The sequence below is a fragment of the Colletotrichum destructivum genome, chromosome 2, assembly GCF_034447905.1.
Source record: "Colletotrichum destructivum chromosome 2, complete sequence".
NCBI classification, from domain to species: Eukaryota; Fungi; Ascomycota; class Sordariomycetes; order Glomerellales; family Glomerellaceae; genus Colletotrichum; species Colletotrichum destructivum.
Window position 1 is genome coordinate 2,361,789 of NC_085897.1, and position 23,416 is coordinate 2,385,204.

Genomic DNA, 23,416 nt, shown 5'->3' on the forward strand with positions numbered 1-23,416 from the left:
ATCTGCCCGCCCTTGCCTTCCCCCCGACTGTGGGGTCAACCCCCCGACCGAACTCACTGCACCAGACCCGGACTAGACCCAGTCCCAAACCAGCAGCCCTTGCACCTGGAGGGACCGCTGCCGAGTAAGAAAGATAGACTTCCGCCTGCTCGTCTCGCCTTCACACTCGCCTTCTCATAATAGCCCGCAACTTGCCCGTCTCTTTTCTGTTTTCCGCTCCCTTTCGATCCTCACTTTCACTCTCACTCTTACTCTCACTCACTCTCACTCTCACTCTCACAAGCCCCGACTTATCTCAACATCCGCCCGTCCAGGTCTGGTACTCAAGGCAGAGATTTCCCCCAACTCTACACCCATCCCCAGCAGTGGCTGCATGTGATATCGTCACCAAGTACTTTGCCGCCAACACCACCACCGCCACCACCACCACCACTACCACTACTCACGAGTCGCGACCTAGCTTCCGCTCGGCACTAAGTCCCTTTGCCTCGCATATATACCACATCCCCCGCAAGACGTGGCCGCGAGGGAGCGACACCATCGTAAATCACTACCCTCAACCTACCTCTCATCACCACAACCATGGCTTCAACCACCACCACAGCAACAACACCCATGCCCAACATCGGCGGTCTGCTGGCCCCGTTGTTGCCCGCCTTGGTGCCGGCGAGCGTGTCTGCCCAGCCCGCCATCGGCGTCCTGCCCCTCCTCAGCCCCATCATGAGGCAACGAGTCCAACTGCTTTCGGAGGCCAGCACAGAGCCCTGGCTCCGTCTGCTCGCGTACGACACAAACAAGGCCGCGCGCCTGTCCGAAGTCGTTCAGAGCGGCAGGCTAGAACCGCATCCTGTTTCGGGAGAAGTTGAGGTCGACTGGGAGTACGATGCCAAGACAAGGTACAGGCGGCTCGATCTTGAGACCCTGCAGGCCTTCGTTGCCCTCGAGGAGCTCGAGTTGACTTTCCAACTGATCTACTGTGTCGGCGACAAGGACGGCGGCGGCGATGGCTGGAGGATCGGCGAGGTCAGCGTTACCGACAAGGCGGCACCCTTTGGGACATTCGGCGGCTACTCGACCATTGCCGAGGCCGAGAAGGCCTACGCCGACGAGAAGTCCAAGGCAAGCGCTGCTGCAAAGGCTCCAGCCACCACAGCGCACAGCCATGTCCCCGAGGCTGAGGACGACGAGGACGATGGGTACTGGGACAGGTACGACGCAACTCCTGCGCGTACGCCAGCAAACGATCCTCCCGCCGTCAAGCGCTCTCCTGCTCCTCACGTACCCCAGCCATCACAGCTTGGCCAGTTCCGAACCGATTCGGCCGAGGACGCGTACTATGCACAGTATGATTCAGTACAGCCGGCCATGGACGGCCACGACCCCGATGAGGAAGTCGAGGGCTTCGATCCCGCTCCTCCGCTGGGATTGGGCACCGTCATCAGCCACGACAACTCGGAGGGAGGACTCAACGAGACGAACGGCTCCTGGACGTTGGCCGAGCCGCCGCGGTCGCCCTCGATTCACAGCCAGCAGGACGAGGACAGGGCCGCCGTGCTCCTTCACCCGCGTCCGGCTTCGAGCGCGAGCAGCAACGGCAGCCGCTTGGTCGAGAAGCTTGAGGAGACCGTGGGCAAACAGGACCAAAACGAGTTCGGCGTCAAGCAGCACGTATCAAGGAGCATTCGCAGCCTTTTCCTTTTGTCGCGCTCATCTGGTATCGACAGGGAAGAATTTGAACGCTTGGTGAAGACCGAATTGGACGTACTCGGTATGATTGAAGACGACGAGGTTTGAGCGATTGCCGAGGCCGGGTGGTTTCTTCCTTGTATATAAAGATTTTCATGTGCTTGGAGGTGTTCCGTGGGGATATCCGCAGAGGCAAGCTGTCACTCTGCATAGGTCCGGGGGTGCATGTACAACGGCGTTATGTCTTGCCATATCTCAACAACGAGGAAACATGAATCATACAAGAAGAGAAGTCCTTGGAGGTGATGTGCCTGGTGAAAAAAAATATTGAAAGCGATTGAGGGGCCCTGATGGGATTTGAGCAACCGAGGCCTCAACAACCTACTTGAACTGATGAGGGAAACCGGCGCTGGTGATAGTTCGGTACACACCCGTACAGAGCGGCGGTTTTGAAAATGCGCCGTAGACTGACCCCGCGTGAGTGAAATACAGACCGACGGAAGCTGAGACGTGTCTCGGACGAGGTCGAACGACTTCGCGGCTGCGTATGTTGTGTTGTGCGACGAAAATAGACACTATGGCGGAAAGCCGCCGAAGTAGTCCTCTATCTCGCGAGTCCCAACTGTTGTGAACCTTGGGGCATGTCTCGGCCATTATCATACCGGGGGGTTTTGGGGGGGGATGAGCTGACAAACGTTTATGCGCCGTCCAATCTCCCGCCCATATCCCTCACGGCAAACATACAGTTGGAACTGGGGTTCATCACTCGAGGACTGTCTTCGCCGCACATGCGACAGGGGACAGCGTGAACACAGCAGCGTTACTGTCGAGGCCAAAATGGTCTTTTCTTGCAGGGAACTCGTAATTGAATCAAAAGTGCTGTGTGAGGGAGGCTGTTCGCGCTAGGGTCTTGTTTGGCTGCATTCTAAGCGCCCGCCCTCCTCGTGGGCGGTTATGCGGTGAGGACTGGGGATGCTGTAAGTGCTAAGGTCGGCGGCTAGAGTCTGGACAGCCAATGTGCCGATCATGGGAGAATGATGCTGTACGGAAGCAAGACGAGTGGCGATGCCGATCTGGGTGAGCCGCCGTTGGCAACAGTGCTGTTGCTTGACGTTGTCAAACGGCGAACGCGAACGGAACCAATGGAGGGAGGGGCATTGGCGAGCCGTTGGTTCTCAACACAGCAGCTAGCAGTCCATTTACTGGTGCACTCATGAAAACAAAATGATCTAGGAAGTTTCCTCATAATGAAAACCATACAACTCCATGGATCACGACTCCGTGTAAGTGGAGAGTGGAAAGCTGCAGAATGAAGCTATCACCAAGAATCAAGTGCCCTCCCTACCTTCCCTTCCATTGGCCCACAAGTTCCCCAAGCGGGCAAAATAGGTACCTCCACACAGCAAGTGGCCCGCTGCCACACTTCAAGCCTCAATCATCAGGCCGCCAAAGCCAGCGCGCCAATTGGCCCGTCCCAAAAAAAAGTTCACCATCGTGTGGAAGCTCCCGGCATCAGCTTTCTGTCGTCCGTCGAAGGTACCCTCACGGCGGATCACCACGACGACCACGGCCACAACCTCACCGGACCCCTTCTCCGCACCACACACCACACACCACACACATACACCGTCGAAATGTTTGCACGATTAAGAATACCGCGCGTCGGCGCGACCTTCGCCGCCGCCGCCTCCGCCCCGGCGAGGACGGCCGTGCAGATGCAGCAGCAGCGCTCGCTGCACTACGTCCCCCAGCTCGCCCACGACTTCAAGCAGGGCGTCCCGGGCCTGCTCTCGGCCGACGGCTACGACATGGCGTGGAATCAGTACATGACGCTCATCCTCGACAAGCTTAACGCCTTGACTGCAGGTCAGTTCACGCGCCCCCCTCCCCTCCCAGTATCCAGGGAACTACCCGACCAGCGGATGCGAAGCTCTACAACCCCTTAGAAGACAGACGCTCGCCCGCGCGTTCCCGTCGCGCACGAGAACCTCGCCCCCCAAAACCCTTCCACCGAAAACTGACCAGAGCCCCCCTTCTGTCCCAGGCACCGACCTCGAGCAGCGTGACGTCAAACAGATCCTCCTCGCCTCGGCCCAGGACCCCTCGCAGGCGCCTGTCTTCAACCACGCCTCTATGGCGCACAACACGCACTTCTTCTTCAAGAACATCACGCCGAACCCGAAACCGATCCCCCAGTCCCTCGCCGCCGAGCTCACCCACTCCTTTTCCTCGATCGAGACGCTCCGCCGCGAGATCATCCTCACGGCCTCGGCCATGTTCGGTCCGGGCTTCGTCTGGCTCGTCAAGGCCGGCCACCAGGACTACCGCATCCTGACGACCTACCTTGCCGGCTCCCCCTACCCGGGCGCTCACTGGCGCCTGCAGGGCACCGATATGAACACCGTCGGCAACGCCGGCTCCGCGAGCCACTTCTTCCAGCGCAACGCCGCCGCCCAGCGCCCCGGCCAGAAGCCCCCCGGCGCCCTTGACGTCGTCCCGCTGCTGTGCCTCAACACCTGGGAGCACACCTGGCTGCGCGACTACGGCCTCGGCGTCGGCGGCGTTGGTGGCAAGAAGGCGTTTGCCGAAGCCTGGTGGGAGGTCATTGACTGGGAGGCGGTCAAGACCACGGCGGACATCCCTACCCGGCCAAACTTCATGCGGTAAAGAGGAGAGGCAAGAATAGCAGAGTTTGTGTGCGGGATGGGAAGAACGGGGAAGGAGAAGAGGGGATTTGGCAGAATCCGAGATACGTCGCGACGCGGCGAAGAGGAATCTCCCCACGAATAAGGGGGGGAGTAAAGTTTTCCAACATTTTGCCAAGTCCGTGGTACGGTAGTGGCACGAGCGGCCGGTGGTTTACACTGTAGGAATTACCAAAAAGCAAAAAGGAACTGTAAGAATAGAAACATTTGCATATACAGAAGACTTGTGGGGAAGGGAAGGGGGAGAGAGAAGCAGAACAAAGATGTATTATGGCTGTACCACCCTGAGTTTTCGTAATCAGTTCAGGTCACCGCTCTTCAGCCGCCCCGTTATCGTTTGACGGCCCCTCACATGGATTACCTATCTATCCCCTTCCCTTGGACTTGGGTCAAGGTGTTGAAAGCCGTGATAGTCCGTGGTGGGTTCCGGGGGCCGTCTCGACGTCGGCTTTGCGTGTCCCTGTCATTCACTTGCGTCATGGGAAGACCCTCAGCCGGATACATACCAAGCTTACACAATGATCTCTTTGGACGAATTGTACGTATCACGAAGGTAAGGATGTAAGTTCTTATTTGGTAACCGAGACTCGGGAAGCCTCGTAGAGGCCCCCTTTTTGTCAAGGTCCCCCTTCAGTTTTTTTCATTTCCGTTTCAACTAAGCTCATCGTAAGAGGAGAAGGAAAGAAAGAAAGAAAAGCTACTTAGGTATCATAGTATCCCGCCCATACAAACGTATATAACAAAACAAAAATGAGCGTCTTGTTTTCTCTCCCTTTCTTTCGTTCTTCGAGTTACTTTGGGCCATTGGGTGTGTGTGTGTTGATAGTAGTGAGAGACGATTGTGTTTTTAGTGGTGTGTGGGAGCGGGTGAATTACCGAAAAAGAATAAACCTAAGAAATAAAAATCCCCAGTTCCTATCCTTTCCCTCCCCCCCTATTGTAATAAGAATAGAGGAAGAAACAGAACAAAGAGTCATATACCCGGCGTCAGGTAAAGGGGGGAGGGAGAATCTGATCAAGGATGTAACAAATGCCGCTGTCCAGATGACACATGCAATAGGGAAATAAGAGAGAGAGATAGTCGGAGAGGTGGCTGCTGGCTCCTCGAGAAGAGGTGGCCAAGTCGGAAATAGTAAAGCACAAAAAGATATCCTCTGGTTTCTCCATCCACATGGAGGAATTCCCATGGGAGAAGCAAGTTCCCCTTAGGCGTAGCGTGCTTGAAGTGATTATCAACCCCCAGTGATTATGGATACTTGTAGTGGTTTTTTTTTGGGTTTTATTTTTTGGTCGCTTCGTCCGGCCGAGAGCGATTCGATAACCCCCCCCCCATTTTATTCTTTTCTTGCTCAATTTTCTTTTCTTGATCTCCATGAATAGTGAGAGACTGCTGGCTGGCGCGGCTCAGATCATGTTGCCGTTGACGCTGACCTCGAAGCCGTCGCCCTTCTGCTTGAGGGCCTTGGCGAGCATCAGCTCCCGCATCCAGTCGATGCGGTCGTCACGGCTCTTGACGGCGAAGTGGTGCGTCTTGCCCGTACCGTTAACGCCCTCGGCGGGGATCGAAGACGAGCTCAACGAGTGGTGGTGGCCGAAGCCGTGCAGGGCGCTGCCGCGCTTGCGTAGCTTGGCGGCCTCCTTGTCCTTGTCCTGCGGGATGAGCTGGAAGCTGAAAGCGGCGACCGGGTCGCTCTTCTCGCGGCTGTGGGACGAGAACTGAACAGCCTTGAAGGCGGCCGAGAGCTTGCTCTGCGACGCCAGGCTCGAGCACGCGATGGCGTAGTCGTCGACGTCGACGTACTCGAGCGTGCGGTCCACCGTCTTGGCGTCCTTGTGTACCGCCAGGCGAGTGCCCTTGAGCGTGCAGAAGGTGTCGTTCCACTCGTGGCGGAGCATCTTGGTCTTGCGCTTCTTCATCGGGCCCTGGAACGTAACACCGTCCTGCTGCGCCGCCTCGACCGCCTGCTTGACGGGGAGGGCGCCGGCAAGGTGGGAGATAGGGGGGATGGCCTGTTCGAACGGCTTGGTGCGTTCGATGGGCGACCAAGGGTAGTTGACACGGGGAGGGGCTTGGAGAGGCTGCTGCTGCTGCTGCTGCTGCTGCTGCTGCGGACGGACCGAGGTGCGAGGGGACGTTTGTCTGGGCGACGTGCGAGCAGTGGGGGTAGTGTTGTTCTCGTCCAAGGCCGGAAGAACAGGGAACGAGGGGCGGCGGGCAGAGGAACGTGATTGCGTCCGGCTCAGGGGCGGCTGTTGCTGCTTGACGGTCCCTGGGCGATAGTTCATCTCAGGGGGCACGGATTGGGAGACGTCGCGCGCAACGCGGTCCATCGGCACAGCGGTGACGGGAACATCCATCTCGGAGAACGGGGTGCCGAAGCGGTAGAGGTTTACCGGGCTCTGCAGGTCCGGCGACATGGCCTCTGCGCGGTCCATGTGGTAGGGGACGAAGCCTTGCTGCTGCTGGGGAGGTGTCGGTAGCGACTCGTGCTGAGAGGGAGGAGGGACCGTAGAGGCCCTCAGGGGGCTGGCACGCGGCGCCTGCTTGCCCGGGATGGAGAGCTTGGGGAGGTGACGAAGCCCCTCGGGCTGAGCCTTCATGGTAGGGAAGGCCATCTCGAAGGGTGGGGTGGGTGGCACGGTGCTGTCCTCGTGCTTCTGGAAGTCCAGAAACTGGCGCACGTTGTCTTGAGGGTCCCTGGCGACGACATTGCGAAGGGCGGCCTCCTGCAGGTACTGCAAAGGAGTGGCATTGCCCGGGCCCAAGACATCGGAGGACGCCACGACGGACGGAACCGCATCCGAGACGGGTCGGAGGATTTGGTTGGGGTCGAGAGCTCTGGCCGTCTGCGGGTTGCCAGGGTTTCCGGTGATGACGACCTGCTCCGTGTCAAGGTCGACGAAAGGGTGCTCCTTCTTGAACGCCTCGATGAGGCGCTGCTGCTTCTTGTACCTGGAGCAGTTTTCGCCTTTGGGGCATTGGTGCGGCTTGGGGACGACTTGCTCGATGCCGACGATGGACACCGACTCCATGGGAGTGATGATGTCGTCGTACGACGGATTCTTGGGCCTCCTCCTGCTGCTCTTCCTCCTCTTCAGCCCGCAGTCGTCCGTAGGTCTTTCCGCCGCCCTGATCTCGCGGGTTTCCTTCTTGACCTCCCGGCTGGGCTCGTCCTGGATAGGTGTCGGGGCGCGAGGCGAGCTTGGTCTGCTGTCCCGTAGAACTTGGATCTGGTTCCAAACGCGCGTCCTCATGCCGAACGACGGGATGTCCAACTCCTTCAGGTCCTCAAACTTCAACGTGATTAGGATGGGGCCGTTGATGTCGTTCTCCACGAAGCGGCCGGCGACCGAGAGCTCAATGCCAGCATTGAGCATAGACTGCGCAACCATCTCGGGGGTCCACGAGACAAGCTCTCTCGACTCGAACTCTTCGTAGGCAAACTGAAAGGGGCCGCTCGGGTGTCTAGACTGGGGCATCGGCGGTTGTTGCGGCCGGATGTGTCTGAAAGGCTCATCGAACGGCCGCGCCGTCTTCGGGGTGATGGGGGAGAGAGTTAGGACGGCTTCATCGAAGTAGCTCGAAGTGGAAGCACGGAACAGGTGAGGGCCGGATGGGCCCTCGATGTTTTTGCTTGGTGACTCGATCTCCGCAGCATACATCATCCGACCTTGACTTGACCTCGGCGTTGACACCTCATCGTAGGAAGAAAGCGTTGTGATACTTGGTTGACCGCCAGACTGCGTTCATGTTAGTCGCCGCCTCCGCCTGAGCCCGAGTCTACGACGCAGTCACTTACAGAGTTGACGCTGATCCGAGGGGAGTTGTCCTCGAACTCGCTGAGAACCTCATCGTCCCATTCCATGTCCATGAACTCCGTCGCCACCGACGTTGGTCTTTGCGGCTCGGCCTTGATGCCAAAGAATGTGTCGCGCATGGTTGGCTTTTCTCGCATCTCATGACGCAGCCGACGTTCGCCCATGGCGTATTCTTGTGTGTAGTTCTGCGCCGAGTCAGCCTCAAGCCACCACGCTCACTATCAAACGCATTGGCTGTGTTTGGACTTACCATTTTGTGCGTGTGAGACAGAGAGATATATATCTCGTATGCCGAAAGTGAGTGAGGTCAAAGAGGCGTGAAACTGGCTGTAGCTGACTAGCAGTCTACAGCACAGGGCAAGCTCCCTCAGATATGCGCTCTTCTTGTTCTTGAAAGTGGCAATTCTGGGGGAGGAGGAGCCGTTGCCGGCGGCACTCTGTTCTAGGAATATCTTGATGATGATGCCTGTAGATATTGGTGGATGCACGCGGTGCAATCCAAGGGGGGACGGATACCTCGAGGAGGGAAATCAAGCTAGGAAACAGACCGGCAGAAAGCAGAGGAAAAGGAAAATGGTCCAGCTGAGCCGAATATGCTCGTTTGGTATGTAACGGGTCGCAAAAGAGAAGAAGGAGGGGATCCGGTACAAGGCGGGCGCCTACCGCGAGTTATGTATGTCTAGGGTGTGTCCATGCATAGCGGAGCGTGTAGGGATGCCGGACGGGGGCGGACAGGAGCGAAACATGATGGTTGAGGTCGGATCACAGCACATAACGCAGTGCACGCACAGCTATCTCATCACCCCCTCCCCCCATGCCCATCCCATATGCATGCTGGTGTGATTCGACCCGTGGCACTTGCACACGGAACCGACGGTGGCACTGTCAAGAGGCCGGTCCAGTGTATAATAATAGCCCGGTGGCTGCGCAGTGCGTAGACAGGTATGGATATGGGTGGGATGGGGGAGAAGGGAGTGTGTGTGCGGTCGAGGGGGCGACGGCCCAGCCATGAGGGTCTAGGGCCATGGGCAACGGGTCTGTGAAGGACGAGACCGGCGCCATGTATTGGGTTGAAGAGGGACGCTCAAAACTGGTTCCCCGGCCAGAAGGGAGGGGGTTTGTGTTGGGATGCATCCTTGCGGATGGCGGCGCGCAACCGGCAGCAAGCACTTTGCACTTGCAGTGTTGCAGTGAAGCACCACGCAGGACGCAGTCTACCCAGGACAGGCACGGTGCAACACAGCAGCAACGGTCAAGGACAGCAGGGAGAGCCGGCGTGGCGGAAGGGAAGGGTAAGGTTTGCAGGCCACGCCGTGGTGACTGACAGTGAGTCTCTGTGAATCGGGAGGGAGAGAAAGAGGTGGTGGTGGTGGTGGTGGTGAAGGGTTCGATCAGAGTTGAAGCGGAGGACGAGGGAGTGAGGGGGTCCTAAACGGGCGCGAAGGTCGGGCTTAGTCGACTGCTGATTGGACATGCGGCGGGAGACCCCCGTGCATAACGCAGCCGACGGAAAATGCAGCGACAACTGGAGCCTCCCATTGGACATAAATGCCGTTGTGTGATTTTTATTTTAGGGAGTGCTAACACGCCATTGGCTACAATCTCCAGTCACCCCGGCGCCGCTACGGCGGGTTTTAAGCGCCCGGCTTCTCATTCTGGCGGCCAGTCGCCGTCGCTTGTCGTCTGAAGAAGCGGGTCCCGTCCCACCCCCGGCCGCCGCCGTCAACGGCGCAAGAAGAGGGAAAGGCAGGAGGAGGGGAAAAGATGGGGGGGGGGGAAGGGTTGTCCTCGGCTAGGTGGGCCACTTACCCATGACGCTAAACTCGGCTCACTCACCTCTCACACCTTGCACTCTCACATCTCACCTTAGAGTCGCACACACCCCAATGCCCAATCCTCGTCATCCGCCTGCAAATGACCATCATAGAGACTCGACTTTCTGCCCCCTCATTCTCTCTAATTGAGCCAAATCCTCCTGTAGTAGAGGCCCTGTCCATCACCTGCAAGGACGCACCGACATGGACCAGGGGTAGGATGAGGTTCCCCGGCTCACACACACATACACATACACACACACACTTTTGTCTTGATGGCTTCATTGTCGCATAGCGAAAAAAGCAAGCAGAACATCACCCGCCACCTCGCCCATAAAATGTTGACTTGTGAAAGCATCCGAAAAAGCGTTGACGGCTCTACACACCTCTTGCAGTGCTTGCAGAACTGACCGGCGGACCCTTCATTACCATTGTCGTCACCATCATCACTTTTCAATCTTGACTAGTCCTCCTTTCCCAGGATGAACCTGCCAACGCTGGACTTTGTGTGTGTCTCGACGCCTCGCAACTGATGAGGCATGTTGATCGGACAGAGGTCAAGCGCCGCCTTGCCATCTCGGCGGTGGCAATGATATCGCTGCGGAAGCAGGCTCAGGGCGTCTTTGCAGTGAACCGGAGTGTCTACTTGGTAGGAAAGTCCCCAAGAATGTAGTGGCAGGTGTTCTTAATTTGTGGTTTTTTTTTTTTGTCGGTGCTGTCCGGGATGGCGGGAGCAATCAGAGACATTCCACCGCCGGCCAGCTGCTTGACCGGCCACCCCATCGACGGGGGGACAAAGGGAAGGCCAGAGCATTGGCCCTTTCGACCCCCGGCGTGTGTCTCTTTAACGTTGCAATCCGGCTGCCCACTGCCATCAGCAGCTTGGATCTCGACGAGGTCTCGAATGCCCGCGGCCAAGGTCGGGGCCCCACCACCACTCTCGACTGACTCCCCTCACAGTCTTCGCCAGCCACTTAGTTCGCTCGTCGGGCCTCCATCGGAGAAACCCCATCAAACTGAGACTACTCTTCCGGCCAGGGTCACGAGGCCAATAATCTCACGAGAAGGCCCCTTTACGATAAAGCCCAAGACGAGGCGACATTCGTCCTCCCTGTAGAAAGGGTCTTCTAACGAGTGAGATGGACAGTCCGTATCTCAGTGGGCTTCTTCTAACGATGGCTTCGTCTGTTCTGGCCTTTGACCTGTTGCACCCCCCTCCCCCGCTCGCGCCTGACGTATAACCATCGGCGTTGCCCGTTGATCATTTGCTGTTAGCTTCGCCTTGCCCTCTGCTCCCATGGCAGGACCTCCCTGTGTGTTCGCTGCCCAATCGACCCGAGGCGATAGCAAGCAACGTGACCAGACGTAGTCGTGGCACATGACCTCCACATATGGCTCACCGTTCGTTGCTAGGGCTATTCGGCAGGGGAAGGTAAGTCTCTCCTCTCGCCAAATCGTTGAGTGTTCTTGTCACTTACCATCGTATGACTTCATATTCCTTGGGCCTTGCAGATGGCGGTCAAAATGTGACGAGAAGACATGGTTGATGCAGGTCTTTTGGCTTTTGCAGCCGTATGTGTGCACCCGCCATTAGCTTCCACAATTCGACGCTGTGGAACGCATGCTCTTGGCTTTGTTTGCTTAATGAGAACCATGCAAGCCTTTTCACTAGGGAGACTGCGGAATAGAGGAAGGCTGGCGGGGAATGTATCTGACAGGTTGATGACGGTTAAGAGTCTGAAGAGGGTGGTACGACAAGACTTCGGGGGCCAGCCTCTTACCCCGCAGAGAAGTTGAGACAGATATCTGATGTGTGCGATTCTCGAGGTACGAGAGCTACCACACTCTTGTAGGTTGAAGGATTGCAGTGTGGTAATATCTGACAGTGCTGCGGTATCGGACTATGCAGGAAATAGCTCCCACCATCCCAACTCTGGGTTCGAGTCGACAGGATCTGATATCAGAGATCCCAGTGAACCAGTCAGTGCCCGATTGATCCAGGCAAAGGCATCGAAATCGAGCCACTACAACGAGCCGTTGCATTGTTGCCGTAACGGCAGCCGCGCCCGACAATCAGAATTGCCAAGCCCCCCCCTCACTATCCGCTAGCAAACGTCGAGTTGCGCGACATATGCCACTGTGTGTCGGTGTCGGTGAAGCAGTGCACATACTCCACAAGCAAGGGAGCGAGAATGCATTGGAAGACGAGGTAAACAAAAAAGGGGCCGGGAAGGAGGTTTCTCACTGAGTCATATGTAGCCTATAGATGCAGTGAATGGCAACCCCGACCATGCGTTAGCAGTGTGACGCTCTGCAGGGAAGCGGAAAAGCATGCTCCCGCTACTGCGTCTCCATATTCCATGCCCATTCCAAGCAGTGTTCGGTGCGTCTCCGAGACATGAGGAGCCGTGGCATGAATCGATGGGACCAAAGCATGTCTTGCCTTCTTCACCGACTCTTCATGTTGCCTGGCATATTCATGGATGACCTCATATGGTGTATTTGCAGGGAAGGGAGGCGTGTCCGACCATGCCGCAGTGTTTTGGACAGACCACGAGCCCCTTCTTGTCGCAAACTTTGACTCCATTCAACGGCATCCAGAGGAATCCTGTTCGACCAGAGAGTCTCGCTGCGCATCGAAACACCTGACATCTGGAAAGGCGAAGCGTCAACCAGTAAGATGGCGAAATGCGAGCAGTGAAAATAAACCCCGGGAATGGAGAATCAACTGTCGACAAAATGCGCTCCGCGGCCGAGTCTACCCGACGACCATTCGACATTTTGTGTACGACTGTGCGACCTTCCAAGGCAATTGGACAGGGCGTCCGCGTTCAAATTTCTGATCCTGGAGGGTGATCATCGAATATGGCTAACCCCAACGAGGGCACAGTACATCTTACACCCCTTCTCCTTCACAATAGACGGGCCGGGGTGTTTGGTGAAAGCCCAGGAGGATGGGGTGGTTCAGAGAGGCCTTCTCCGGACGAATTGGCACCTCAGCGTTGACGGTCCTCTCTCGGAGTGTGTTCGTTGAGACTCGATGCTCCCAAGACAGATGACTCCAGTGCGCCGCTTATACCTTCCAATGGGTTGACCGGCACACATCTTTACGCGCACTCACATGATTGTCGACTAATGCGAGCTTCGCACCCCGACGTAGTGGATGGATGACTCTCCCAGTCCTCGTGTCAGCCAGTAGATCGTAACGGCCTTGGGGGAGGGCGGTTCGTGACGGTGTTGACGGGTCTCGAAGACAGAGGCGTTTTTTGTGACCATCCGCAAGACCCTGGGAAACTTCTGTCAGATCGCACGGCGATGTGGTGCAGATGGCCTGAGCGAGACAACGGGTGCAGGTCATCATGATTTCGGTCCATCAACAGGCGCTCCACTAGCGCGGCTTGTCGAAGAGTGCTCCCAATTCACAGTTGACAGGACGAGGCGAGTCGGCTCTGGAGACTGGAGGAGTGGCTTATCGGCCATGTGTTTGGCAATTTCGCACGAGTCGTCGTATCATAATCGATATCACGATGGAGAGAGCCTTACGGATACGGTTCCCAGGGACGACTCCCTGATGTATTTTGTCACTGGCATCCTTAATGCAACGTCAAGTTCGAGCTTGGCCCATTGATCGCAACCCATACAATGTTGATGAGCCGCTGAGGCTTGGGGCGATTTGAGTTGTCAACTGCCGAAGAGACGCTCGCAAGCTTCCATCCCCCGAGTTCCGAGATGCCACCATACTGAACCTTGTGCAAATTCCAGCATGGCGCCTTGGGATCGGGTCGGGGTCAAGCTCGCTGGAGGGCTTGCTTCCCCAAATCCCAAAAGCTGTTTGCGCTGTAGTATTTGCGGATTTGTGCTGCAACCACACTTCAGTGTGTATTTGAGCAAATCGAGTCAGGGATTGAACCTGGGAGGATGGATCCACAGGTTCAGCGGGAGAACGGGAGAGCATGGATACCATACAGTGCTCCCGTACGGTATGGGGGGGTGAGAGGTTTTTTGGCCAGGGTTTCCTCGCCTCTTGAAGTTCGGCAAAGTCAGCCACAATGGATTGTCTGCCGGGCTGGCTAACGTCGCGCTCCTTCATGGACATGGCTCGCTGGCCGCTCTCAGAGTTACGGACGTAACATGCTCGCCAAAGGGAAACAATGCCCCTCGAGCGAGTCTAGAGCCTGGATTCCGTCCCCGAGCTCTGCTAGGGTGTGTGTCTGTGGTGTGTGCCGCGCGTGGCTGGGATCTAGAAGCAAGCGATGTTGCGCCGTTTGCGAGCTGTTAGCGGAAAGGCGGGAAGACTAGGATACCCGCGCACGGCCTCACTCTCCGCAAAAAAAGCTATGGCGGCCATCTCCCTGCAATCCGATATCTTAACCCTCGAGGTTCAGTAACGCTTGTTCACATCGAATCACATTGCACTAGCCACAACTGGACGGTCATAATGGCGAGTGGTTCTAGGCCTACGCCTCAATGTTCGTCCGCGAATCAGAGTTGCTGCTGGCTGCCTACTGCCAGCTACGACGAATCGATATTTTGACGGAGCCTGCGGATGAACGGGAGTGGTATGTGACGGGGAGAAAGGGAGATTGCGCTGTGATAGAGGCGTCAGTCTCTCTCGTCTCTTTCCAGCTGGTGGAAGTGGAAATGCTCGCCCAAAAGTTGGCAATTCAACGGTTCGATACCACCACACGAGGAAATGAGTACATGCGAGTGAGGCACAAGAATGAGTGTTGTTTGGCCATGTCGATCGCGAACCCATGCAGTGCATTTCAATATGGCTAAGGTAATATCGGCTTGACTGGAATGATGTGCCGCGCGAGCTGAAAAACAGAATACACTTCGTGGTTGGATTAGGCGGAAGCGGGGATTGAATAGTAGGACATTGGCACACAAGCTGACGCTTAACGCAGAAGGCAAATAAAATATGGCGTCTTGCCGGGTAAAATGGCGTCTTTCGCGGGACACATGCTATTGCTGACGGACGGCAGGCAATACTGCGGCGCGGGCGGGACGGGCAGAGAACGTTGCGCATCTCCGCCGACTGATGACTGGGGGGGGCAGAGAGATTAGCGATGATCGTGGACGTTTGTGACGATTGCAACTGTCAGCGGGCGCCCAAAGTCACAAACAGGCAGGCTGTTGCGCAAAAAGGGGGGACAGGACTATGGACCCCGGCTGGGCTGATGGCTGATGAGCAGATGTGCAAAAGGCACGGCACGGATGCTGTGCAGGTTAGGTAGGGGAGGGGCGGTTGCTTCGTGCTGTTAGTTGAAGCCGGCCAAGCACGACCGTTACTGACAGCAAGGCTGCGGCGCGGACGGCGGAAGAAAAGTAAATCAAAGCTTGCTCCGTGACGGTTCAGGGATGGAATAGAAACATGACGAGAGAGGCCTGGTCGAGAGGTCTGTGGTGTTGGGGCTCGGGAATCGGGAATCGGGACAGGGTGTGTGACTGGCCGCAATTAGCCCGGCTGACTCAGAAAATTAGCACACTACTATGTGTAGTGACATGACGAGATCGACGTAAAACTCAAGGCTACGAGGGTTAAATTCGGCCTGTCGAGGGCAAATAAAAATAGCAGCTGGTGTTAGTCGGCATGCGTGAGGTCTGCGGGTGATGCCAAACAAGTACAGCGGCTAAACGGTGTGACGATTCGACTCGGATGCCATGCGGAGACAGACAGACGAGTTACCCAAATTAGCCCACCATGTCAAGGTTGTCAAAGGGCACATGGAAGGACGCCAAGAGGGTAAATTCCATGATGCACACACGAAGCTGAGCGGCTAATTAGGCCGCCAAGAATAGAGACCACCGTCGCTGGAGGGTTGTTCCGAATGGCACTGGAGAGACGGTCGGATTAACGGATGGTTAAAGTATCTCCCAAGGTAGGTTAGGCAAGGAAGGCTCGATGAGGTGACCCGAGAGTCTCGTCTCGGAAGGTGGCGTGGACTAGGGATCCCATCCATCCAGGTAGGTAGGTATGCTCTCTTCTTTCTGCATGATCCCATGTGCCTGCCATGCCATGACAAGAACCGTCGTCCGGTGCTGGCGGGAGATCATCGGCGGACCTTGGCCGACGTGCCTCATTTCGACAGCAGACCTACGATGTAGGATGGGGTTCGGCAAACATTTGCACGGCGCGGAAGCAAGCGGGGGGGGCATGGAGAGATGGAAAGCTGGACTTGACAAGCCATGATTGGATGGTCTTCGGCAGAACCAGAAAGCCGACACCAGCATGCGAACCCCGCGAGAATGTGTCCTGTCACTTGCCGCGCCCCCGCCGCAAACTGGCCAAAGCTCATGCCCTCCGCTTTAGGCGCTAGCTGGGGTTCCCTGATCAATATTTCCTGCACGATCTTTTGGTCTGCAGCGAGAGACAGCCAATCTGGGGCAGTAGTGGCCCTTTCGCGAGAGCTTAAATCCCTGTTGCATCACACGCGCTAAGAAACGGTTGGTCCCGAAGCCCTGCACGAGACTTTCAGTCGTCACACCTCTCGGACGAATCAGCATGGGAGAAGACGCCTTCTCTTTCAACAAAGGAACCTCGACCGGTGGATAATGACGCTAAAGGACGTATGACAGGTAGGTACTTGCGCGCCATCCTGCCTCAGGATGCTGACGAGAAGAGGGATTCAACAAATGACCGCAACCCTGGCCGCTTCGACGGAGCGGAGCAACTTGCACGACATCTCCCGCGGTGCCATGATACCCCTGGCTTGCGGCAGCCAACACCAGATCAGGCTGTAGTTAGGTATCGATACCCAAGTACCGGCCGGCGACGTCTTGAACTATCCCCTCCATTGACGCCCGCCTACGCTTTTCGTTTGGATGTCCACTTCGCTCGCATATCCTCACTACGATTGAATCTCCCTCTTTTGCACGTCCCCCTCCAACACGGCAAAAAGCACCAGCTCCATACCATCAGCTCCAGCAGCCAATCTGGGTGCCGACCGCCATTCTCCATGTTCTCATTTGTGAATTCTCTTAGGGAGAAAGCTCTTACGGTTAGTTGACTTGAGAGTGGCCGTCGGGCGAGTCGTGTCCTACACAGTTTGGGCCTCCCTGTACTCGAGGAGCACTCAGACACGCCGCAAACATTAAGAAGAAGTGGTTTCAACGAGCGCCTTGGAGAAACCGTGGATCTTGGTCGCAATAACCTTGAAGATCTTTCCCTGAACATCTCTAGACGATAGGCGGATTTGATGATACCCTGCGGGGCTTCCAGCCGCCGACAAGTCATGTTCCGTCCATCGGGAGCCGTTATGCAACCGAGGAGCGAGGTTCCTCACATGGAATCGGACGGACCCACCATGCTAGCCAGACACAGGGCTACCTACCTACGGATACCTGCAAGGAAAAAGGATGATGGGGATAGCAGCAAGGTTAAACCTCACCCGCCCCATCCAGGACCACGGCGTCTTGGCAAGCTTTCAAATTTCTAATCCTTTTTGTCACTGTCTAGTATCTCGTCGAGCTCCACAAGCTTGAGAAGTTGCGTTGGTGGTTGGCAAGCTCCAGCAAGTGCGTACGACCCTAGGGCAATATCGAGGACAGAGCTTGTTAGCGGAGGAACCGGTCAACGGCCGCTTCTCATCTGCAAGGGTCAGCACAACCGGCCGTCATTCTGCTTCTCCGTCTGTCGGCTCTCAAACCCCTCTGCTTCAGTCGTGCCATCACAGGCCTTATTTGCAGCCCAAAGGGCCATACAAACACATCGACAGCGCTTGATGCAGAAGCTGGCACAACGGGCAGAAGTACGAGCAAGGCAATACCAGCTCCTACAGTTGCAGTCCCGGCTGCGCAAGGCCATTCCCCGGCGCGAACTTGCATCTGTGGCCGAGTAGTGGTTGTTGCGCACCACCATGCTCTCTCCATGCTGATTGATACTGGAGATCGGTGTCTGCACCGGTCAGGACCCGAACATAGCGCAGTGGTCGCGGCATCGATGGCCGACAGCCGGGGGAGGCAGATAGCCAGATGGGTACATGGTCGCAGGGGAGGTTGGCATATCGGGTTGGGCAAACATTGACCGGACCCCATGTGCGTTTTCTGCATGTCTCTACATCGCAGGTGGGCCTGGTGGTTCAAGGTGACCTTGCTCCTATGATCCACCACCCAGAGAGCAGCGATGGCAAGCCACCACATGCATGTGTTGCCCATCTCGCCCGTTGAGTCGCTCGAACGGTGCGGGCACCCACGTCGCCCATCTCGAAGCTGCCCACCCTCTTCTGCCGGGACCTGTCCATTCCTATTCTATTCTCGGGTGGGGTCCTACCTCGAGTGCGACCGCCTTTGCGGCCCATTGTCATTGGAGGCTGTAAGCGCAGGCTGAAGTATCACGCAGAAGGCGGCCGGCCGGCCTGCCTTGTGTCCTGGCCTACGTTAGTCTGGATGCAGTAGAGTCACATACATTCACTCCTTTGGACGTCTGGAGACACACTGAGGGCGGGATTCATCTGGGTGTAGCCAAATTTAGAACATGACTGCTGGCTGGCTACGTAGCCAACAGCAGGCAGACCACACCAAGGCCCGTTGGTCGACCGAGAGGGGGGACGGTCGTGATGGAGGCGGCCACAATATAAGACTTTGGACCATCCATCACCACCAGTTGGATTCCGGCCTCTCCTTCTATTGATCTGTAGAAGTCAAGAAGAAGGAAAGTGATCCAAGTGTTGTTCAAGGTTGTTTTCTCTGTCGTTTATCATTCTGTTTTCCCACCCTCAACACCGCACCCGTCCGAAACCCCAACCACTCGAGTTTCTCGATAATCCAGTTACAAGCAAGCCGGACTTGCTCGACAACCAGTCATTCATTCAATAATACCGAACCCGCCCCCCGAGATATTTGCAATTTGCGACATTTGCTGAGCGCGCCGCTCGCCTACGGTTTTACAGGACGAGATCGAATTTGCTGCTGCGCCTCCAAGAAAAAAAGACGAGAGAAAACCGACAGGGAAGAAAACAATAATTCAACAATCTGATACGACGGCAATTTGTGTTTCTGGGAAACTCGAAAATCCCATTCGACAAATAGCCCAGTCTCTCATCTCAAGCCGCGTCGACGGCGAGCGAACGAACTGCCGTTTCCTGACCAAAGACTCGCCCTGTTTCCCCCTCCTGCTCTTCGATATCCAGTTTGCCCCTCCTAAGTTGCTTGGCTGCCAGGAAGGTAACAAGAGGGTACTGAGGAACAGAAGCAGACTGGACTTTTCATTCGGCGCACGCACAAATCACTCGCACTCATTCGTACACCCCCTTCCGTACCCCGGTCGCTCTTCCCCGGTCCAGAGCACAGTGTCATCGGCCTGTTATTACACACAGTGCAGCGGTTCCTGCCACGCCCCTAACCCTTCCCATTAATTGCCCCTGGTCCCTGCCCGTCTAGACGGTCCATCACCGCACACCACCCACCCCCCTCCCTCCATTTCTATCTTTCCGCCCCAGCCAGCCAGCTCTAGCTCTAGCTCTGTCGTCCCAACTCGGCTCGTCCTTCAACGCAGGTACCTCCATCGCGGGCGAAGAAGAAGGGTACAAATGTCATCTCTACCCCCCAACCACGTTCGAGCCGACTTCATGAGATCAACAGCTGCAGTCAACATGGCCGTCGCATCCTCTGCGAAGGCCAAGTCGGCCTGCAAAGCCAACAGCAACAACAATGCCAGCTCAAAGTCAAAGACACAAATGCACCGTCGCTCAAGAACGGGTATGTTTTTTCTCTGCTACTGTTGCTTCCCATACCCAGTCTCAGTGTACACACCACCAGCCGAGCAACTCCCTCGACTTACACCCGAACTGAATGCCACTCACTCACTTACACCGGGTCCTTCCTTGCCCCCTTTAACCGAATCGCACACACATCTTCCCCACTCCCACTCATCTGCCATGAACATGATCGTTGCTCTCGAGACTAACCAACCCTTCCTTTTTCATCAGGATGCTACACCTGCAGATTGCGCCGCAAGAAGTGCGACGAGGGCTCACCAATGTGCTCCGCTTGCAAACATCTTGGTTTGACATGTGAATACAAACGGCCCATGTGGTGGAGCAACAACGACGCTCGTCGCAAGCACAAGGACGACATCAAGATGATTATCAAGCGCAAGAAGCTCTCGGAAAAGGCGTCGCACACGATTCAGACTTCCGTCGGCTCCCCCCCAGGCCTGTCGCACTCGTTGCCGACCTCTGCCACCTTCTCCGACCCTCTTGACCGCACTCGCTCTGCCTCCATCGACTCGCACTTTTCCACGGCATTCAACTTCAACAGCCCGCCAACCGTCGGTGCCGAGTATGGCGCGTACAACCCGCAGATGCACCCCGACTTCATGTTTGGCAGCTTCCCCTCGCCGTACGAGATTGATGTCAAGACGGAACGACAGGTGTACATGAACGATGTGCCGACTCTGAGGGAGTCGACCATCTCCACCTTCAGCACCTTTCACACACCCCCTCCTCCGGGCACTATTCTGCCCTCGTCTGTGCCACTCGAAGGCGAATGGACCGAACAGGTTTACTCGGAACGCAAGGAATCACTCAGCGAGGAGACGCTCAACGTCAACTTCTTCGACTTCTCCCATGGCCCAACCATGTCCAACCGCCAAGTCGCAATCGAGCTCGACGAGAACGACCAGCGCCTGCTGGACCACTTCGTTCAGTTTGTCCTGCCTACAATCTTCCCCATCCTCGACACGAACCAGCACGGCTCTGTCGGCTCCGATCTGATCCTTCCGGCCCTGCAGAACAACAAAGGCTACCTGCACTGCTGCCTAAGCATCGCTGCCCAGCACTACAAGGCGACCATGAATGTATCGGGCGAGGAGATTGACCAGGACATCATGCGCCATCGCTATGCCACCATCACAGCCCTGTGCGACGCTCTGACCAAGGACGAGAACCACCAGGAGATTCTCGACGCTGCGTTGGGTCTCATCTTCTTCCAGTGCGTCGTCGGCCGCTTCGACGATGCGCTCCCCGACATCCCATGGCACCAGCACTTTCAAGCTGCCATCAACTTGGTGCAGAAGCTTGACCTCCCTCGCCTGGTGTCGGACCCGAATGAGCAGATGAACCAAACGCCCTTTAACATGACGTTGACGTCTTGGATCGATATTCTCGGCGCGACCATGCAGGGCCAAGCACCCACCTTTGCCCATACCTACCGAGAGAAGCATCTGTCAAACAGTCCCAGTCTTGGCCTCCGCGAGCTCATGGGCTGTGACGACCGCGTCATGTACCTCATCTCCGAGATCGCCTGCCTCGAGGCTCTCAAGGGCAGCGGAATGGACGACATTACCCTTTGTCAGCACGTACACGCACTTGGCGACCAGATCAATATCACGGAGATCGGAGAACCCGGCCCCAAGATGCCTTACAACAACAATGGAAGCCTGTCGCCAAAGCAGCTTTCCAAGAACATGACAGCTGCCTTCCGTCTTGCCGCACGCATCTATCTCTGCAGCCTTGTGCCCGGCTTCAACCCCGCGCAGGCTTCCTGCGTCGGCCTGGTCGAGAAGCTCGCAAACGTTCTCCAGCTGATCCCTTCGGGACCTGGAGGCTTTGATCGCAGCCTCGTCTGGGTTTACCTCATCGGCGGCTCTGTCAGCTTGCATGGCAGCTCCTTCCGCGCCTTGTTTGAGGACCGCGTTGCGCAGCTTGGCGACGTCTCGGACTGCGGTTCCTTTGGCCGCGTCACCTCGCTCCTCAACGAAGTCTGGATGCAAACGAGCAGCATCAAGAGCAGCGACAGCTGCGCCGGCAGCCCTGGTTCCGCATCGGGATCGGAGGCGGTAGCATACATCCACTGGCGGGATGTCATGCAGATGAAGGGATGGGACTTTTTGCTGATCTGATAGCCTGGCTGGTTCCAAGCTGTACAGGTCAGCACTGAAGACTCGCTGGTCGTCTGCATGGTATGCGTACCGCCTTCGCAAAGGTGATACAGGCAATTGCCTACCCCTTCCACACGAACCAGGGTAACTATCAGCGAGTTCAGTTCTGCTGGACACACTGAAACTTTCTCTCCTGATTTTTTGATTATTCGTTTTGATACCACATTTTTCTTCGATATCTATATCAGCCTTGCCAAGGGTTGCTTTCTTGGGGTTACTAGAAGGACACGCCGCAAGGCACACACGGAGCGGACATGAACGACGAGAGCGAAGACACTTGGATCACACTTTTCTTTCTGCACACTTTCATGGGTGAGGGTGCACGGGACAGCTGGGCCTGGCTGCCAGGATGATGGATGACGATGATGATGGATGATGGACAGGACCGCCGGGATGAGGCCTTGGAACATGCAACGGGGAAACATGAGACGGGATGAACCACTTTTTTCTTCTCTCTGGATCAGACGGAACACACTTTTCCCCTCTCCCTACTTTCGTCTGATCTCTTTGTTTTTCTTCTCTTTGGGTATACCGCATCATGAGCATGGGAAACGGGCTTCATCGGCGTTTACTGGTTGGGATATGGGACTAGCATTTCGGTGCATCTGGACTGGATCGGATGAGACGGGCTCTGGGAGCTACGACGGGCTAGCTTCCCTGTTGACTTCACGCACAGAAGGGGGACTCGATCGGTAGCCTTGCTCCACGGAGCATTGGCTGGATCGAGCAGGATTGGGATTTATGTAATACCAAGTTATACCCAACCATTTCAAAAAGCAGAAGACTTGGAATCATTTCACACCATTTTTGGTATACGCGCCAATGACTTGACTAGGTGACCGACCGAGTGAGGGCAGTAAATAGTTCCCTCTCACACTCACATACCCAGTCCAGCTCGTCGACCGGACTCGATCAGTCTGGACCCGGTCCATGTCAGGGGTCTATCATCAGCTTACTGCGATCAACCCCGCCTCACCTTCCCTTTTGGAGGCACCTGGGCCGAAGCTTACTCGCAGAAGACAGGAAGAGGGGGTGGTGAGTGAGATGGGAGCGTACATGATGGAGGTCAGCAAAACGAGGGAGCTTGGGGTTTTCGGGGTTGGAGGAGAGAGCCACCCAGTTGCACCCGACAACGACGACGAAGAAGGAGACTCGGGAATGCTTCCCACCTGAACGAGTGAATGAGTGAGGAGAAAAGACATCATGCAGGCGGCCGGTCAGGGGTGGCACGAGTGCAGAAGTCGGGAAGCGGGTGGTGCCCCTTACGAGCAACATCGCTTTCACGAGCAAATCTCCCTCTCTCTCTTTTCGTCTCTCTGACTCGTTCGGCTTCCGAGGTGCGATTGTGAGATGGGCGTACCTGCGGGAACTGCGCATACTACTGCTTGGGTTCGGTGGATGGCTGTGTGGCTGAGGGGCTCTGTCGCAAGCAAGCCGTTGCGGGGGGGGAGGGTGAGGGAGGGTGTGAGGTAGCACGACAACGGAGGCCGCAGTTACCTAGCTGGTGTCAG

At 56.4% G+C, this 23,416-nt stretch overlaps 6 protein-coding genes across 6 annotated transcripts; 4 read left to right on the forward strand and 2 right to left on the reverse strand.

Moving 5' to 3' along the window:
* Window positions 1–45: 45 nt before the first annotated feature.
* Window positions 46–2,025, forward strand: CDEST_02935 (uncharacterized protein). Its single transcript, XM_062919094.1, has one exon. It carries the CDS (start codon window positions 583–585, stop codon window positions 1,792–1,794), a length of 1,212 nt encoding a protein of 403 aa, XP_062775145.1. The 5' UTR covers window positions 46–582; the 3' UTR covers window positions 1,795–2,025.
* Window positions 2,026–3,171: 1,146 nt separating this feature from the next.
* Window positions 3,172–4,354, forward strand: CDEST_02936 (Putative manganese/iron superoxide dismutase). The gene is made up of 2 exons (XM_062919095.1): window positions 3,172–3,552; window positions 3,731–4,354. Exons 1-2 carry the CDS (start codon window positions 3,321–3,323, stop codon window positions 4,351–4,353), a joined length of 855 nt encoding a protein of 284 aa, XP_062775146.1. The 5' UTR covers window positions 3,172–3,320; the 3' UTR covers window position 4,354.
* Window positions 4,355–5,629: 1,275 nt separating this feature from the next.
* CDEST_02937 (Putative sterile alpha motif domain, pleckstrin domain, PH-like domain superfamily) lies at window positions 5,630–8,923 on the reverse strand. The gene is made up of 3 exons (XM_062919096.1): window positions 8,461–8,923; window positions 8,192–8,395; window positions 5,630–8,132 (listed from the first exon to the last, which is right to left on the reverse strand). The coding sequence occupies exons 1-3, from the start codon at window positions 8,461–8,463 to the stop codon at window positions 5,796–5,798; spliced, it is 2,544 nt and encodes an 847-aa protein (XP_062775147.1). The 5' UTR covers window positions 8,464–8,923; the 3' UTR covers window positions 5,630–5,795.
* Window positions 8,924–10,124: 1,201 nt separating this feature from the next.
* On the forward strand, window positions 10,125–10,319 carry CDEST_02938 (uncharacterized protein; the record flags this gene model as incomplete). The annotated part of the gene is made up of 1 exon (XM_062919097.1): window positions 10,125–10,319. The coding sequence occupies one exon, from the start codon at window positions 10,125–10,127 to the stop codon at window positions 10,317–10,319; it is 195 nt and encodes a 64-aa protein (XP_062775148.1).
* A 1,954-nt stretch (window positions 10,320–12,273) lies between these two features.
* CDEST_02939 (uncharacterized protein) lies at window positions 12,274–12,661 on the reverse strand (the record flags this gene model as incomplete). Its single annotated transcript, XM_062919098.1, has 2 exons — window positions 12,274–12,479; window positions 12,553–12,661. The coding sequence occupies 2 exons, from the start codon at window positions 12,659–12,661 to the stop codon at window positions 12,274–12,276; spliced, it is 315 nt and encodes a 104-aa protein (XP_062775149.1).
* Window positions 12,662–18,638: 5,977 nt separating this feature from the next.
* Window positions 18,639–22,705, forward strand: CDEST_02940 (Putative zn(2)Cys(6) fungal-type DNA-binding domain, fungal transcription factor). The gene is made up of 2 exons (XM_062919099.1): window positions 18,639–19,723; window positions 19,954–22,705. The coding sequence occupies exons 1-2, from the start codon at window positions 19,555–19,557 to the stop codon at window positions 21,864–21,866; spliced, it is 2,082 nt and encodes a 693-aa protein (XP_062775150.1). The 5' UTR covers window positions 18,639–19,554; the 3' UTR covers window positions 21,867–22,705.
* The last annotated feature ends 711 nt before the right edge of the window (window positions 22,706–23,416 follow it).

Bases quoted from the DNA above. Each gene is read 5' to 3' on its own strand.
- CDEST_02935 (XM_062919094.1), top strand. From the start codon at position 583: ATGGCTTCAACCACCACCACAGCAACAACACCCATGCCCAACATCGGC.
- CDEST_02936 (XM_062919095.1), top strand. From the start codon at position 3,321: ATGTTTGCACGATTAAGAATACCGCGCGTCGGCGCGACCTTCGCCGCC. The intron at 3,553-3,730 runs GTCAGTTCACGC...CTTCTGTCCCAG, and splicing joins GCTTAACGCCTTGACTGCAG to GCACCGACCTCGAGCAGCGT.
- CDEST_02937 (XM_062919096.1), bottom strand. The intron at 8,133-8,191 runs GTAAGTGACTGC...ACATGAACGCAG, and splicing joins CTCGGATCAGCGTCAACTCT to TCTGGCGGTCAACCAAGTAT.
- CDEST_02940 (XM_062919099.1), top strand. From the start codon at position 19,555: ATGTCATCTCTACCCCCCAACCACGTTCGAGCCGACTTCATGAGATCA. The intron at 19,724-19,953 runs GTATGTTTTTTC...CTTTTTCATCAG, and splicing joins GCACCGTCGCTCAAGAACGG to GATGCTACACCTGCAGATTG.